The 18,144-nt window shown below is 39.8% G+C and overlaps 1 protein-coding gene across 3 annotated transcripts in view; it reads left to right on the forward strand.

The window, feature by feature from the left end:
* Positions 1-18,144, forward strand: part of Lmpt (Limpet) — a 512,992-nt gene that overhangs the window by 447,828 nt on the left and 47,020 nt on the right. For 2 of the 3 annotated variants that reach the window (XM_065224671.1, XM_065224672.1), the window contains 2 exons: positions 4,700-4,900; positions 13,668-13,842. In XM_065224671.1, the coding sequence (XP_065080743.1) occupies positions 4,700-4,900; positions 13,668-13,842 (376 nt within the window). The remainder of the gene's footprint in view (positions 1-4,699; positions 4,901-13,667; positions 13,843-18,144) is intronic. The other variant, XM_065224673.1, reaches the window with a different exon arrangement.

Consider the following 18,144-nt stretch of genomic DNA (forward strand, 5'->3'; position numbering starts at 1 on the left):
CAACACACGCACTATAAATTGTAGCTGATTTCGAGTTGCCGATAATAGAACAGCAGCTTTACATGCAGTTCAAATGGAACGGTTGCCGAAGAAAAACTGGTTGCCGACAATACTCGCTCTCACTAGAGAAGATTGGAGCTTTGTAAAAGCGTTTCAAAACAGTTTTTGACAATTCTTTCGACTGAAATTGTTAGAGCAGCTGGCAGCAAAAGATTGTAAACAAACCAATACTGCATATGTGTGCGTTCCTTAGAGAAAAAGGCTATAGAAAGAAGGTCGCTGCTTAGGTTGCCGAGAATACGTAAATTCCCCTACTTGTTTTGATATCAACAGGAAAAATTGATATCAAATTGAGATTTCAGTTTGCTCTCACTGATAGCACATTTCAATTTCATCTTAGGCTTTGCTCGGGTACTCAAATCTACTGCTCTGGTGTTTTTTTTTTCATAAAGAAGAGCTTCTTTTTTAAACTTCTTATGAATCTTCTTGCTATATAGCCATAACTAGTTATACAAAGGTTGTTTAAACTGTTATAGATCATGTGTGTTGCTTGGCATTACGGTAGAACAGTTATGTGACGAGAATTTCAAGGAAATACTGTCGCAGAACTTCTGAGGAGAATCCCAGAATAAATTATAAGGAGAGTATTAATAGAACTTTAAGAAAAATAAAGTGAAATCCGAAAAAATAAATAAATAGGAAACTTTAAAAAAAAAAAATCCAACGGAATTTGAGCACAATTCAAGGGAGATTCTGAAAATAATTGATCAAAAATTCAAAAGAGATTATGACAAGAAATCCAAGCGAATTCCAATAAGAATTCAACAGGAATCTAAATCTGAGGATAATTTTAAAAGTATTCTAATAAGAGATCCACCACTGATAAAAGTTTTGACGAAATTACGAGGAAGATTCCAAGAGAATTCTAAGGACATTAGGAAGGAAATTTAAAGCGTTTTTTGGGCGAATTCTTAAGGAACGCTGAATAGAGTTTCTAGAGAATTCACAGGAGAACAAATCCACGCCGACTAACGAATCAATTTTACTTTAACCTCTCAAAATTCCATGGAACTTCGCATAATTGTTTACTAGGGGCAATGAACCAAGTTTGGGCAGGAATTCGGCCATTTTGACAGTCGCCTATTTTTATTTAAAACTAGCAAAGTGTGTCCGACCTTGCTCGGGATTCAATATTAGCTTGAGTTTATGCGCCAATTAAGAAATAAAGCATGTTATATTGTACGTAGTCCCTCCCCCTCTTATCTAAGGGGCTACCCCCTATGACCTCCAAATGCCAAATTCGGTTCCATTTGCTTGAATAGTTCTTGAGTTATGCAGAAATTTCTGTTTCATTTGTATGGGTGCCCCCCCCCCCTTACATAGGAGGGAGGGGTCTCAAACCATCATAAGAACCTTTCCTTGTCCCAAAACCCCTGCATACAAATTTTCACTCAGATCGGTTCAGTAGTTTCCGAGTCTATAAGGGTCAGACAAACAAAAATTAATTTATATATATAGGGGAAATGACGGCTTCGGCATGCCAGACTATTTTCGGCAACCCAAATTGAATCACTATTTTCACTGGATTTTCTTACGAAAACACTTCGCTGAATGCATGCAAACGATTCTTTATGCTTTCAGCTTCAATTTGACTATATTTTTACCACTGAGCAAAAGCAATCTAGCAAGGTTTTCTTGAAATAAAACACACGCACTACAAATTGTAGCTGATTTCGAGTTGCCGATAATAGAACAGCAGATTTACATGCAGTTTAAATGGAACGGTTGCCCAAGAAAAACTGGTTGCCGACAATACTCGCTCTCACAAGAGAAGATTGGAGCTTTGTAAAAGCGTTTCAAAACAGTTTTTGACAATTCTTTCGACTGAAATTGTTAGAGCAGCTGGCAGCAAAAGATTGTAAACAAACCAATACTGCATATGTGTGCGTTCGTTAGAGAAAAAGGCTTTAGAAAGAAGGTCGCTGCTTAGGTTGCCGAGAATACGTAAAATCCCCTAGATGATGCAGGTATTCGATAGTTTTTCATCGATCATAGCACGAAAACGGCTCATCTAATCGAAATGACGTCTGAGACAAAGTTGTAGAAAAAAAATACACACTGAAAAATAAATCACAAATTTTTGTCATCAAAACTGCTAAAACCATCGTAAATGGAATTCTGAGAGGTAAAATTGAAAATTAGTTAATTTTTTCAAAAGGGCCTATCTGCTTTGATCGATTCTCTTCATCAACTTTCTCTTTTAATAACCACTACTATACAGACAGTGTTTGCACTATTGTCACCGACAAACCAACATGATACTTAATTCTGACTTATGCCCGAAAATCGTAAACGGTCGATTTAAATGTGCAGTACAAAATTGAAATCGTTGGCGCGACCTCTTAACGTTGACCAATTTAGCTGATTCTTTTCACAGATGTTTGTTTTTGTTTTATAATTTTTTAACTAGATAAAAATAATTTGTCCAGAATAGATCAGACACGACCCAATTCATTACTTTTGCATGCGGGTTCATGGCTTAGCTTAGTGTGCTTTGGTCAGAAATTTTATTGTTTTTCTCATGGTCATTTATGTCGGGTTGTCGGTGCTATTGTTACCACAATGTTCGTTAAAGGAGGTTCTTATCTAGCGTTCAAAACGGGAAAAGGTTGTGCAGCTGAGTTATTAACGAAAGAGAAAGTCGATGAAGAGAATGGATCAGATAGGTTTGAAGTGGTTATCTAGACTTGTCGTTTCATTTCATCAATTTGAAAAGAGCGTCATTTTCATAATTTGTTATGGGGCGTAGCATATCCTCACTACGACGCTTCCGTAAATTTGGTCAATTCATGAAACTGCAACCGTTCCATTTGAACTGCATGTAAATCTGCTGTTCTATTATCGGCAACTCGAAATCAGCTACAATTTGTAGTGCGTGTGTTTCATTTCAAGAAAACCCTGCTAGATTGCTTTTTCTCAGTGGTAAAAATATAGTCAAATTGAAGCTGAAAGCATAAAGAATCGTTTGCATGCATTCAGCGAAGTGTTTTCGTAAGAAAATCCAGTGAAAATAGTGTTTCAATTTGGGTTGCCGAAAATAGTCTGTCATGCCGAAGCCGTCATTTCCCCTATTATAAAAATATAAAAAAAAATAAAACCTTCCGAAGACCACAATTACAGTATCTGTTCATGCGGTGAAACATTACAAATTCTGCATAATTTTTATGCAAATCATTAGGCGAATTTAACATTTGCCTGTTGGGTGATGCGGATTTTGCGAATCGATAATAGAAATTTTTGAAACATCACTGTCAATCGCATATTGTTAGGTATTTAAGATTTGTTGAAATCATATTTATAAAAAGACACAACGGACGATAAATATTCTAAAATTCTGATTCTCAATTCTCAGCCTTTAGTTGAGCACCACAGCTTCAAAGTCTACACGCTTCATTTCACACAGCAAACGAACCAATCATTTCCTTCGAAAGAAACAAATTTCCGCATCCAATGCCCCCTCAATACTGCGCCTACCTCAAAGAGATCGAGGGAATATATAAAACAAACACTGCGGTCTGGCCACCCACGCGCTCCACTCATTAGTTCCACTAAATTAACGCGCTTAGTAGTGCGACAGAAATTAGCTCAAATTACGCATCGTCGCTGTGACCCACCCGTCACGTTTTAAAACTACATATGGTCGAACACAGCCGTCGTTCGTTCGGGCTCTGAATCATAGAAGCTAAGATCAATTTATCATTGTGGAAAGTCTCAATTTCTATGCAAACGGTCAACCCTTTCCCTTTGCTGTTAGCCAAGGTAAATTATTAAACTTTAGAGCGGGTAATAACTGAGAAGGCGCCATTTTTCATCAACACCCACGTAGACTGGCGGAGACTGCTCCGTTTGCACCTGAGCGTGGATGAAAAATGTAGTCTGCACTACAATTTAGGGAATTCTGTTCAAAGAGCAATGTCGGAGTTTGTAAACAAACGACAGCTATCTGCCAACTGTCATTCCATCAGTGATTCAGTGACAAGCGTTACATTTGGTTACGTTTGTAGTAATAGTTTTCAACCCCTCCCCAAATCATTCAAGCGATACTGTTAAGAATTTAGAAACATTATTTTGCACTCGGCTCGCACCGATGACCGAGTTTTTCCACTCAAATGTCGAATATGTTTGTGGCTCGGTTGGAAAAACACACCGGTGCACGATTTTCGAATGTGTCTGCTATTTTTGGAATAGCAATATTTCACCGAAATATGCTCCAACCCAGTCAATGTGTGTCAGTGTGTGGGTGGCCTATTTGAGAAGCAAAAAGAGTCCAAACTAGAAACAAATGCATCTTTTCAAGACCGATGTCCGGTCACAGAGCGCTGATGTAATGCATTTTCGGCAGAAATGAATTAGCAAATTGTAGTCTGTTAACCTTGAGCTATGCGTGCGCGTGTGTGTGAGTGTGTGTGTGGGATATGATGAGTTGCACTCGGCGACACCTGTTCTTTCTCAACTTCACCAAAGGAGGTCCAAGGCCGCTGTTACCCCCGACTAATGCCAAGGTACACATACATGGTGGTGACAGGACACAGGCGGAAATTTCAATCTAACCCATTACCACTAGATTATTCGATGGAACATTGCTAGTAATCAACAAATCAACTAACGGCTGTTTTTTCGTGTTTATTTTGATTTACAGCTAATTTTCAGTGGCGAGTACACCAAGGCTATGTCGAAGGATTGGCATTCGGGTCACTTCTGCTGTTGGCAGTGCGACGAAAGTCTCACTGGCCAGCGGTACGTGCTGCGCGACGAGCACCCGTACTGCATCAAGTGCTACGAGAACGTGTTCGCCAACGTGTGCGAGGAGTGCAACAAGACGATCGGCATCGATTCTAAGGTGAGTTGTGGGTGATTTTCAGAGGATTACAGTCCTTGTTCAGCGATGGGTGGGGTACTAGATCAATACAGACTTTTGCCAAGGATTGGTGTATATGCAAAATTTGAAATAATCCATTAAAAGGAATTGAAAAACCATGCATCTTGCAATTCTGAACACAATTATCCAGTCGGGAATTCTCCAGAATTCCAACCGGGGATACTCCAGAATTCCAACCGGGGATTCTCCAGAATCCCAACCGGGGATTCTCCAGAATCCCAACCGGGGATTCTCCAGAATCCCAACCGGGGATTCTCCAGAATCCCAACCGGGGATTCTCCAGAATCCCAACCGGGGATTCTCCAGAATCCCAACCGGGGATTCTCCAGAATCCCAACCGGGGATTCTCCAGAATCCCAACCGGGGATTCTCCAGAATCCCAACCGGGGATTCTCCAGAATCCCAACCGGGGATTCTCCAGAATCCCAACCGGGGATTCTCCAGAATCCCAACCGGGGATTCTCCAGAATCCCAACCGGGGATTCTCCAGAATCCCAACCGGGGATTCTCCAGAATCCCAACCTGGGATTCTCCAGAATCCCAACCGGGGATTCTCCAGAATCTCAACCGGGGATTCTCCAGAATCCCAACAGGGGATTCTCCAGAATCCCAACCGGGGATTCTCCAGAATACCAACCGGGGATTCTCCAGAATCCCAACCGGGGATTCTCCAGAATCCCAACCGGGGATTCTCCAGAATCCCAACCGGGGATTCTCCAGAATCCCAACCGGGGATTCTCCAGAATCCCAACCGGGGATTCTCCAGAATCCCAACCGGGGATTCTCCAGAATTCCAACCGGGGATTCTCCAGAATCCCAACCGGGGATTCTACAGAATCCCAACCGGGGATTCTCCAGAATCCCAACCGGAGTTTCTCCAGAATCCCAACCGGGGATTCTCCAGAATCCCAACCGGGGATTCTCCAGAATCCCAACCGGGGATTCTCCAGAATCCCAACCGGGGATTCTCCAGAATCCCAACTGGGGATTCTCCAGAATCCCAACCGGGGTTTCTCCAGAATCCCAACCGGGGTTTCTCCAGAATCCCAACCGGGGATTCTACAGAATCTCAACAGGGGATTCTCCAGAATCCCAACCGGGGATTCTCCAGAATCCCAACCGGGGATTCTCCAGAATCCCAACCGGGGATTCTCCGTAATCCTAACAGCAATTTTTATGAAGACAACCATCAATGTCTTTTACATAAAAATTATAAAGAAGGGGGCTTAAACATGAGCCCTGGGGAGTCCTATGTAACTAATTCGTGAAGTTGTCGAGTTTCCATGAGAAAAGCTCATATGTATATTTCTCAGACAACAAGTTGCTCAAATAGTTGTTCATAATTGGTGAAAGCCCACTATCGTGGAGTTTATCCGAAAGGACAAAAGCCCCTAATGTCCAAGAAAACTGCGCCCATTTGCTGTTTTTGCGCATAGGCCAGTTGAATTTCAGTTGAAAGCAACGCAAGACAGTCGCTCGTTCCTTTGCCTCTCCGAAATCCAAATTGCGTATCTGAAAGTAAACCATTCGACTCGACCCATTTGTCTAGACGAAAAAGGATCATTTTCTCCAACAATTTCCATATACAGGACAGCATCGCGAAGGGACGGTACGAGTTATAATCCGACGCGGGTTTACCGGGTTTTCATATGCCGATAACTCTTACTTGCCTCCAATCATCCGGAACAATGTTGTGCTCCAGAAATTGATTGAATAAGTTCAACAAGCGTCTCTTCGCGACGTCTGGGAGATTTTTAAGCAAGTTGAACTTGATTCTATCCATTCCTGGAGCTGCGTTGTTACATGAGAGGAGCGCAAGTGAGAATTCCACCATCGAAAACGGGAAATCTATTTCGTTACTACACGACGGACGATCACGAACGTTGGTTTGAACCGACACCGAATCCGGGAAAACTTTTGCGCGCGAAGCTGAAAATCCATCTGTCCGAGTACTCCTTGTCTTCATTTATCGGTGATGACGCATTTCGCATGCTCCTGCCGACATTCCAGAGTGTTCTCATAGAAGTCTCTCGCGACAAACCATCGACGAATCGACGCCAGTAACCGCGTTTTTTGGCTTTATTCAGGCCCTTAAAAGTTTTCTCGAGGTCGGTGTACCGCTCGAAATTCCCGACCTTACCGTGTTTGCGGAACCGTTTAAACGCGGCGGACTTCTCGCTGTTTGCGTCGGTGCAATCCTTATCCCACCACGGAGTGGGAGGTCGTTTGCGAACGGAATCACCCGGAACGTGTTTTGTCTGTGCTTGAAGAGCGCTATCAACGATAAGTCGCGATAAAAATGAGTACTTTTCAAGCGGAGGGAGTATCTCAACCGAATCAGTACCACCGAGAGCCGCGGACGCAAATTTTTGCCAGTCGATGTTTTTCGTGAGGTCGCGATATCAACCGAGTCGAGTGGGTGGACGATGAACCATCGCCACACTGGGCAATGTAATGTAATCTAGCGGAGCAAAATTAATAACTCCGAAACGAAGCATTTCCGCGACTTGGTGTCTTGGGCAAAGTTTCTCATCATATTAAGGACCATCTATTGACATAAACAAATAGTTCAAAACTCTTCTGCAAAGATGGCGCTACAATCTAACTTCTTTCTCTGACGTTTTGGAGACTTGATGCAAAGTTGTTTATGTTGACAAAATAAACAACTCTTTTCAAGACGTAAAATTTCCACCGCCTACTGGTTCCGAGTTATATGGAGTTAAGGGGAAGTTTACCGGCCCGAAAATTAAAAAAAAAATTCTAAAAATATTGGGGAAAACTATCAAAAATTCTAGAAAATCAGTTTCTTCTTCCATAGATTTTTTGTCAAAAAATACATGCAATGCAAAAATATTTTTTCTATCTCATCATGAAAAAATGAACCATCAGCAAAATCGAAAAGTCGGTGTTTTTTGGTTTTTTGAGTCCAACTTTACGCCATAATGACTTATAAAAATGTTTTTGCACGTGAATTTTCTTTGAAAAATTAGAAAAAATGTGATTTGTTTTTATGTTTGAAACCTTTTTTTCAATATTTATAGAAAAATCAAAACGTAATTATTTTTTTTTTGTAACGGTGTATGGAATTACACAAAAAAAAAATAGAATAAGGGGGTTTATTTTAAATATATTGTTTAAAGGCATATAACTCGAAAACAGTAGGCTGTGGAGTTTTGACGTCTTAAGAAGAGTTGTTTATTTTATCAAGATAAACAACTTTGCCAAGGTCGTCAAGTTTTCAAAACGCCATTTCAATGCATTAAAAAAAACGTGTTTCACTAAAATGAAGAAATCTAAAAAACACCAAAATATACCTCTCTCATATTTTGATATTTTGTTTATCGAGTATTGCTTATTTTTTGCTGAAAATGTCAGGTTGCGATTTTTTGCGCTTTGGGAGATATTAAAGTTCAAAAATTGTTGTTATTGTCGTTTTTTCAACAATATCTTTAAAATTTGAAGGTTAAACCAGTATGTTTCTTTACAAAAGTTATTTATTTGATGCATTTGCATAATAGAAAAATATAACATTGCATGGTTGTAAGCAAAAAATCCGAAACAGAAAGAAAAAACCATATTTTTTTTCTTCAACTCCATATAACTCGGGACCAGTAGGCGGTGGAAATTTTTCGTCTTCAAAAGAGTTGTTTATTTTGTCAACATAAACAACTTTGATGAGGACATCAAGTCTCCAAACCCACAGAGAAAGAAGTTAGATTGTGGTGCTATCTTTGCGGAAGAGTTTTGAACTATTTGTTTATGTCAATAGATGGGTCTCATTATGATGAGAAACTTTGCCGAAGACACCAAGTCGCGAAAATACTTCGTTTCGGAGTTATTAATTTTGCTCCGCTAAATTGCATTCCTGGCCCAGTGTGCATTGGTAATAGAAATTTTGATTGGCAAGTGGTCACTACCGTAGGGATCTTGGATTAATTTCCACGAGCAATTCAACGATAGTGAACTCGAACTGAGCGAGAGTTCTAATCTACTTTCTCTTGCTGGAGGTTTGGCCACTCGTGTTATTTCCCCAGGGTTTAGAATTGTTATATTGAAGTTATCGCAAAGGTCGTAGATCAGGGTTGAGCGGTTGTCATCGTACAGTTCCCCCCAGCCTGTACCGTGGGAGTTAAAATCTCCTAAGATCAACCGAGGCTCAGATAAAGCAGAGCAGTATTTCTGACAGACCTTGGCGAGAGATCGAAGCTCTTGGAGGAAGATATACTGTGGCAATACTGAGGCTTTTACCTCGAATATTTACCTGACATGCGACAACTTCAATGCCTGTCACGGAAGGCAGATCGATTCTATAAAAAGAATGGAGCTTATTAATCCCGAGAAGCACCCCTCCATACGAATCTGCTCGATCAAGGCGAATAATTTTAAAATCGTGGAAAGGGAGATCGGTGTCTGAAGAAAGACATGCTTCACAAGGAGCAAATGCATCACAAAGTGAGCTGTGAACTAAAAATTTGAATATGTCAATGTTTCGGTATAAGACTTGTACAGTTCCACTGAAGAACAGGGATCATATACCCGACCTCATTCGGAACATTATGCATCAAAAGATATGATCGATGCAAGGAAGGACCACCTAGAAGCTAGTTGCTTCAAAAGAGTTTTCACAATTGGAAGCACCAAATTAATAATGTTCCTAGTTGAGTCAGAGTTGCTCTCCACAATTCCAGAAAACGTGAACATAGCAGCATGTTCTTGCTGATTTTTCAGTTGTTCTTCTGGCTGAAAAAATGGGGATTATCTGGGGTTTAGATGATCCCGGAAATGGCGGAAAGTCCTATAAAAGCATTCTATACGACTTAACTTAAACCTGCGATGCTATGTATGTCATTCTTATATTCGATGTTGACTTATTAACCATTTTCTCGGTGATTCCGGATATCCAGAGGTCCGTTTTCTGGCCACTCGATAGCAGAATCTATATGATTATGGCATATTTCTTTTATGCACATGATTGTAGGCAAATTAGAAAAAAAAAATCGCGGATCTGTAAGTCTACTTTCAGGAATTGACCAAAAACTTTCAGTACTCAAAAAATAAAGAAACACTTCAGAAGACATCAAAATGCTACACATAATGGTTTCGTCGTAAATAGCCATGTCGCAGTAGTTTTGATTTCGTCCCACTGTGCTCTGGTTCAATTGAATACACGGCGAATGAGAACGACCCAAATTTGAGTTTAGTTCACTCATAATCGCCAAAAATGCAGGAACACAGTGATGAGTAAATTTGTCTCATGGTTTCCTGTAGAAAACCTAAAAAATCTGCCGGAAAATGAGGAAATTGACGAAAATTTTATTCAGTCTCGGAGTAGTACCAATAGACTGAGTGAATCCAATCTTTACTTTTCTCAAATTCGGGAATTTTTCCCTGGAAAATCCTGGAAAAACCTGGGAAAACATGAGACACATTTTACTCATCGCTGAGTTCCTGCACTTTTGGCGATAATGAGTGAACTAAACTCAAATTTGGGTCGTTCTCATTCGCCGTGTAGTGTCGGGCGTCATAGTATGAATGTGTATCATTCTCCTAGTTCTAGTGACCAGCGTTTTGTTGAAGTTTTAGAGAACTGGCTTGAGACATTCCTTGATTCTAGTAAATTAAATATATTGGCTGGTGATTATAATATTAATTGGCGTGATAACCATAATTCGAATCATTTGAAGCGTTTAGCTGAGTTTTTTTTTTAATTTAAAGCAAACGGATATACGCGTAATTCCAGGCACAGTAGAACTTTAAATGACCACGTTTATTCCAATTAAGATTCCATTTGTTCAGTTACGGATACTGATTTGAAAATAACCGATCATGAGACCTTAGTGATTAATGTCTTAGACCATGTTAACGATAACGATAATTTTGTAAAATTGAAGTGCTGGAGGAAATATTCGAAGCAAGCTGTTTCGAATCTTGTTAATAACGCTTTGAAAACGTGTACTAATCAACTAGTTGAGCAAAAGTTTGTTTCTTTGAAGAACTCGAACAGCTGGTACAATTTGGATCTTTTGCGTCTTAAACGGAAAAGGGACAAATGCTACAAAAAGTTTTGTAGATCTATTAATGACAATCATTGGACTAGGTACACAATCGATAAAGAAAACTCGTTGTGAATATGTTCAAAAAAAGATTGATCAGCATCAAAACAACAGCAAAGAGTTATGGAAAATTTTGAAATCTTTATTAAAACCTAGTAATTGCAAACCGCGGTCCATAACTTTTAATGGCACATTAGAACAGTCAGAACAAGTAATTGCAGCTAAGTTAAATGATTATTTTGTAGACAGTGTTTCATTGATTAATCAATCCATTGAATTGGTCAATGAACCTGACGAAATAAAACAGCCAGTTAATTGTAGATTTGAAGTTTTTCACCCAATGAACTTAGAGTTATTTGTTTTTCATTAGGAAAATCGGCTGGAGTAGATAATGTTAATGCTAGAGTTATTCAAGATTGCTCTCATGTTATTGGCCACATCTTGCTGGACCTTATTAATGAATTATTACAAACTGGACATGTGCCACAAATTTGGAAGGAATCCTTAGTGGTCCCTATTCAAAAAGTTGCTGGAACGATTAAAGCCGAAGAGTTTCGTCCCATCAACATGTTGCACACATTAGAGAAAATTTTAGAACTTGTTGTTAAAGGCCAGCTGTTGGAGTATTTAAATAGTAATAGTTTGTTGATACCAGAACAATCGGGATATCGGGAAGGTCATTCTTGTGAAACCGCGTTGAATTTAGTATTATCGAAGTGGAAAAATAACTTGGAGTGTAAAGATACGATTGTTGCTGTTTTTTTGGTTCTTAAACGCGCTTTTGAGACAATTTCTAGGCCCTTATTATTAAGATCAATCAAGCGCTTTGGAATTACGAGTACTGCGTATAAATGATTTGAAAACTATTTGTCTGACAGAACTCAACGGACTGTTTTTAATGATTCTGTTTCCAGTCCCGTGCAGAATAACCTTGGAGTACCCCAGGGAAGTGTATTAGGGCCCCTGTTATTTATTATGTATATTAATGACTTGCGACGTGATTTACGATTTTGCGACATTAATCTTTTTGCAGATGATACTGTGTTACTCATTGCAGCTAAGGATTTAGATGATGCCGTTTTGCACTTGAATGAAGATTTGCGTTCTCTAAGTAGATGGTTGAAGTATAAGCAGTTAAAATTGAATACAAGTAAAACTAAATTTATGGTAATTTCGCGGAATCGAGTAAATGAGAACGTCTCTGTTGTAATTGATGATGAGACTATTGATCGCGTTCGGGAGATTAAATATCTTGGCGTGATTATTGATGACACACTTAAGTTCAACTCTCACATTGACAATGTCATCAAGAAAATTGCCAAGAAGTATGGAATTCTATTTGGACTGAAAAACGATTTAACTATTGCCAGTAAAATACAGCTATACAAATCGATCATCTCTCCTCATCTTGACTTTTTCCCTTCCATTTTATTTCTGGCCAATGCAACACAAATATCGATATTACAGCGCTTGCAAAATAAAATAATGCGTTTGATATTGAGATATAATAGATTCCTTACCACAACTTTGATGCTAGACGCCTTACAATGGTTGTCGGTGAAGCAAAGAATTGTATATTTGACTATGGTGTTCATTTTTAAAGTAGTTAACGGTTTGCTGCCTCGATATTTGTGTGATCGAATTGAAAGAGAAAGTGCCTTTCATAGATATAATACTAGAAACGCGGTTGAAATAAGAACACCACATTTCTTGACTTGTGCTTCACAAAATTCATTATATTATAAAGGAATAAATGTTTTCAATTCGATGCCTAGACATATCAAACGTTCAGCAACACTTACAGAATTTAAAAGACACTGCATTTCACACGTTAAAACTGTCTTTTGAACAGTTATCCAGTGATTTTTTTTTAATGAATTGACAAATTATGTATCTTGACGAAGTTATCTCTAACGGATTATTTTATATGGATAGATGTCATAACGACTTTTTAATAATTATTGTAGCACTGCAAAAACTATTTCTGTTTGCCACGAGGGTGATGATGGATTTTTAATATTTGATTTAATAGTAGATTAATTAAAAAAAAAAGTAGTCTACAAAGGTTTGAGCCTCGCGCGCGTATTACGGATATAGAGGACTGAATTTAACATTTGATAAAAAAAAAATGCAATTTTGAAGCTTATTTGAAAGATACCTTGAGTTAGTAGTAAGTTTTCTGGCAAATGTTAGGGGTTCGTGAGCATTCCTGACATTGCTGAAAATTATGATAGCATCAGATTGCGGGGTTGCTAGTGTAATAGGATGCTTTGTTGATTGTTCATTAAGTCTTGATTGCTTGTAATACTTATGAATATTTTAGGTGGACAAAAAGGCGAACTAAGAGGTGGACGCCTGAGCTTTTCCACATTTATATCGCTGTGAAGCAACTGTAAACTCTAGAGGGAATTTATATCTGTAACTGAAACCAGTTCGATTTTGTTTGCCAACCTGGTTAAAATATCATATTTAATTATCTTAAAGATAAATCGTCCAGCTCAAACCTTTGTAGGGGTAAGAGGTGGGACCATTATCATAAAAAAAAATGAATGTTGTGCTGCAAGAGTTTCTGTCACAACCTTCATTCAGGAGAGAACACATTTTGAGCGTTCATTAACTGTCACTTTAAAACAACTTCACAAACCTAATCCAACAAAATTTTCTTCCTTTTTCAGGACCTGTCCTACAAAGACAAGCACTGGCACGAGGCGTGCTTCCTGTGCAACAAGTGCCGCATTTCGCTAGTCGACAAACAGTTCGGCTCCAAGGCCGACAAGATCTACTGTGGAAACTGCTACGATGCCCAGTTCGCTTCCAGATGTGACGGTTGTGGGGAAATCTTCCGCGCTGGTAAGTTCAAGTTTCCCGCCCATTAGAACAGTGCCATTGTACTATGATGTCACTCATATCAAATTGACGCACAACTGTTACGAGTGCGAGTTGTTACGCAAGTCCAGTCCATTCAACTACAGACGGACGGCGGCTGTTAACGACCAGTTCGATCCGAAAATCGACACATTATCATTTCCAGCGCTAATGGCGCTAATCTTGTTAGTCGTTTCCACTCGACGAAATCAGGCATCTGTTTTCTCAATCTCGGGACAACAATTGACCGTTCAAATTCAGAGATTGGATCTCTCTTGCTCTCTTCAAAACATTTCTGTTTATTTCCGTACATTTGGACAACGCCCCCACACTTGAACGCTCTCGACAGGGCCTTACAATTATTTTGTGCTTACAATCCACTTTCGAGGCCGCCGTCGTCATCTCAACCTGAATATCGTACGGCCGTGCGCATACGGCTTTGAAGTTTCGGATTCGGATTCATAAATCTTCAGCTACTTGTGCCAAGTTTAGTCACAACAATAACAATAGCGTTCAACATCACTCGGGTGAAGCGAAAGGGAAACTTGAAATTTAATCCCGAAAACGATGCTTCCCTCCCACTACCTATCAAGGTTGATGTTGATGCGGTACTAGAATGACAGTTCCAAGTCACGGCCATCGTGAGACCCCCCGTCGCTCATTGTTTTAAATGATCAATCATTGGGTTGCTTTGTTTGTGAGCAAGCAAACCTCAACACAAATATTGATTCCATAGTAGGCACTTGTTTACTGCTTCAAAGCGTAGTGGAAGGTTAAATTTTCCAGGATGACTTGATCGTTTACACCGTAATCGTTTTTTCGTCTACCCAACTTTCAAATTACTCGTCTTGTCTACCCATAAATAATAAACATTATCGCGACAAATATGCATCATGAGCGACCACCTCCACGCATTATGTGGTGTGGTGTGGTGACACTTGCCGCAAGCCTGCAGTAATCAAGAACGAGGGGCACAAAACTCCGTGGGTATTCCATCTAGATGGAGAGAGAGAGCGAGAGAGAAAAGTCCTTCAACCGTATATCCAAGTTTCAATGTCAAGTCGTGTTCCGTAGAATACCTACATACACAGGAAAAGTTTTTCTCATTGCACTTTTGCAGCGATGCTAACATTCATGTGGGTTGCTTCCCGTGAACAATTGCATTTTTCAGTCAGACTGTTTGCCTGTTGTTTTGCCCGTAAGGTTATATCTTCCTTTATATTTTCGTTTGGCGTCTTTGTAGTCTTCGACGATTACCGCAAATCAGTCACTTTGAGTTGAGGAGCGAGAGAAAGAACACGCGATACAAATGCATTCAGTTGACGAGGCACGTTGGCTGACAGTGACATAAGCTCAAAATAAAGACGAGGCATAATATTTCATAATTTATTGGTGTGACTTTGAAATCTTGATCTTGAGAGTATGACGGTTGGTTTGTTTGTCAACATGACGCTGGCATACAGAAAAACAATTTCGAAATAGAATGAAATGCAAATGGTGCAGATCACTGGGGATTAGATACCCTAATTAAAAATTCTGCGGTTGAATTCGCATTCTCATTAGCGGAATTGCCCAACAGCCGGTACATACGATCCTGCAGCCCACGCGATCTGCTAATAGGCGGACTAAAAGGAATAATCTCCTCTTCCTAGCTTAAATCAATGTCAAGCCAACCACGGCGCTCAAAGCTTGATGGATGCAGCACTGGTCCCCCTTAAGTCCGATGAGCATCACAAGATTGATCGTAATTTTTCGCGCTGACAACCGCTCTCTCGGTAATGCTCATATAAAAGACAACGACGATCTTCAAGACTCGCAAGTTGAGCGCGTGTTAATTGCAGTATAATGAGACGGGATTTCTTGCGGCTTCCCTCTACCACCGATCGTGCCAATCCCACCCGGTTCAAAGAGATGATTAAAAGAAATGAGGATTATATTTCAGATTAGCATCGGTGGTTTTTCCTACATTCTTGTTTTGCGAGTTGGATTAATTTTTTGCTTTCAAACCAACGACGGTGGTCTCAATTGCAGAACATGATCGCTTTGAGATAGGAAAAAAAAAGCACGACTGTAAACAACGCAAAAGTAAGCATTCCGTAACAGAAGAAGAAATCAGTGCCAACATTTTAAAGGGGCGTAATTGCTTTTGTAAACAATGACTTTAGCCGTCAATTTCTCGCGAATGAAATCTTACCTCTCCAAAATAACAATGCTAGCTGGTAGAGGAAACATTCCTCTACCTACTGGTGTCATTATTTTTCGTGAGTGAGCTTTTATTCGCGAGAAATCGACGGTTAAAGCCATTGTTTACAAATACAATTACGCCCCTTTGAAATGTTGGCACTGAAATGCTGCCTTCACTGACAGGATATAAATGAAGCTTTTAATTGTAGCTGAGAATAAACGACAGGCGGCGATTGGCCAGATAATAGAGAGCAGTTACTCAGCTGAGTATAATAAATATTTTTATTTGAAATAGATGATTAATTAATAAAAGTCAAATGTGTGTCAAATAAACTCAAATTTCATATAGACGACTCACTCGCTGATTCTAAATCTGTACTGTTCAATGTTAACACTTATAATTGGGTTTGTCTCGGCACAGAACTTTTTTCCAATTCTTTCAGTTTCTCGCCTTTTCGTTATACTGATAGCAGTTCCACGTCAACGAGTAGAGTAACTTACTGAGATCTCAGTGAAACTTTTTTTTCCGATATTTGCACAGCCAAGCTCGGTAGAGAAAACTAAGTGTGTAAATCGATTTCGGACGCCATTTTGAAATCCAAGTTGGCGGTCATCGATTCAAGAAAAAATGTCAAATAACCTACAATATGGGTGTTTTCGGAAAGGGCATGACGTGTAGAGGCTGGAAATCGATGCCAGACGCAATTTAGGAATCCAATATGGTGGCCATCGGTTCAAGAAAAACTGTCAAATACCCTACAATATGGGTATTTTCGGAGAGGGGATGACGTCGCCATTTTGGAATCAAAGCTGGCGGGCATCGGTTCAATAAAAACTGTCAAATTCCAAAATATGGGTATTAATTGTGGAAAGGGAACGACGTGTGGAGGTCCGATATCGATGCCAGACTCCATTTTGAAATTGAAGATGGCGGCCTTTGCTTTAACGTAAACTATTAATGGGGACGACGTGTATAGGCCCAAAATCGATGTCTGCCACCATTTTGGGATCCAAAATGATGGAATTGACTTTCCAGGGGACATTTAGTGGCTATGGATAGCCTCGTATCAATTCAGCACAGTTAACGTGGACCGTGTACGGGGTAGGTTTTGCGATAATCCACTAGGAAGATGAATTTTGTCTAATTAATGTTTTAAGGTATTTTGGAGCTCAAAATCTTGCCTCGCATTAATTTTCCTAAACCAAGCATGTTGCGCATAATTTGTATAATGTATATAACGTATCGTTGAGCAAGATGGCAACGTTTTGACTTCCCTTAGCAAATCTTGGATTTTTGCACTCTGTTCGACATAACTGTCCAATGTGCAGAAGCTTTCGAAGTCGGACAGGTGATGGTGGGATGAAAATATAATGCATATTCATTGTAGATGGGTCCAGTTCGGTAATAATTTCATCTACTGTAGCCGGTTCATCTCTTATGATTTCGTTGATTTCACCGTGTTTCTTATCCTCGGCGCACCAAACTTTCCGTGAATATGTTGAATTTCGGACATGATCTGCAAATCCTCATTGGCGTCTTCATTGCATTGTGAATTCGCGAAATACGACGGAAGAATTTTCTTCAAGCAGTTTATCAACGTGCTTTGTTTTGTGTCCTTTAGAATCACATCTAAGCAGGTGAAACAATTCTTGATGCTGATCTACTTTCGTGTATCCGCTAGTGAAAGGCCTTCATTCTCGGCTGTTTCCTTCTCTTCTTTTGACATACTTCAGCTTGAAATTTTTGATGATGCCTTGATCAAGGGGTTGAATCAAAGACGTGATTTTTGGTGGCATGTATAGAAGCATTATGTTGGGATTGCTTATGGTGGGCGGATGCAACGGAGCGTTATCAAGGAGCAGCAAAGACCTGAAGCTAATGTTCTTGGCTGCGCAAAACTCCTCCAACTGTGGTGAGAAGCAGTCGTTTATCCAGTCCTCAAATAATACTCGGGTCATCCAACCTTTCTTGTAGCCACGATAATGCCCAGGGAGATTTACTTCCTGTAAATTTTGCTTTAGAGAAAAACATGATTGAGAACCCTTGTTTGTCCCCTTTCGGTCCCAGCATTGTTTTCAGATGCTCTGAGACATAAAACAGTT

This window comes from Ochlerotatus camptorhynchus, unplaced genomic scaffold (genome assembly GCF_037179485.1).
Source record: "Ochlerotatus camptorhynchus isolate MF236.1 unplaced genomic scaffold, CSIRO-AGI_Acam_v1.1 ptg000213l, whole genome shotgun sequence".
Taxonomy (NCBI): Eukaryota; Metazoa; Arthropoda; class Insecta; order Diptera; family Culicidae; genus Ochlerotatus; species Ochlerotatus camptorhynchus.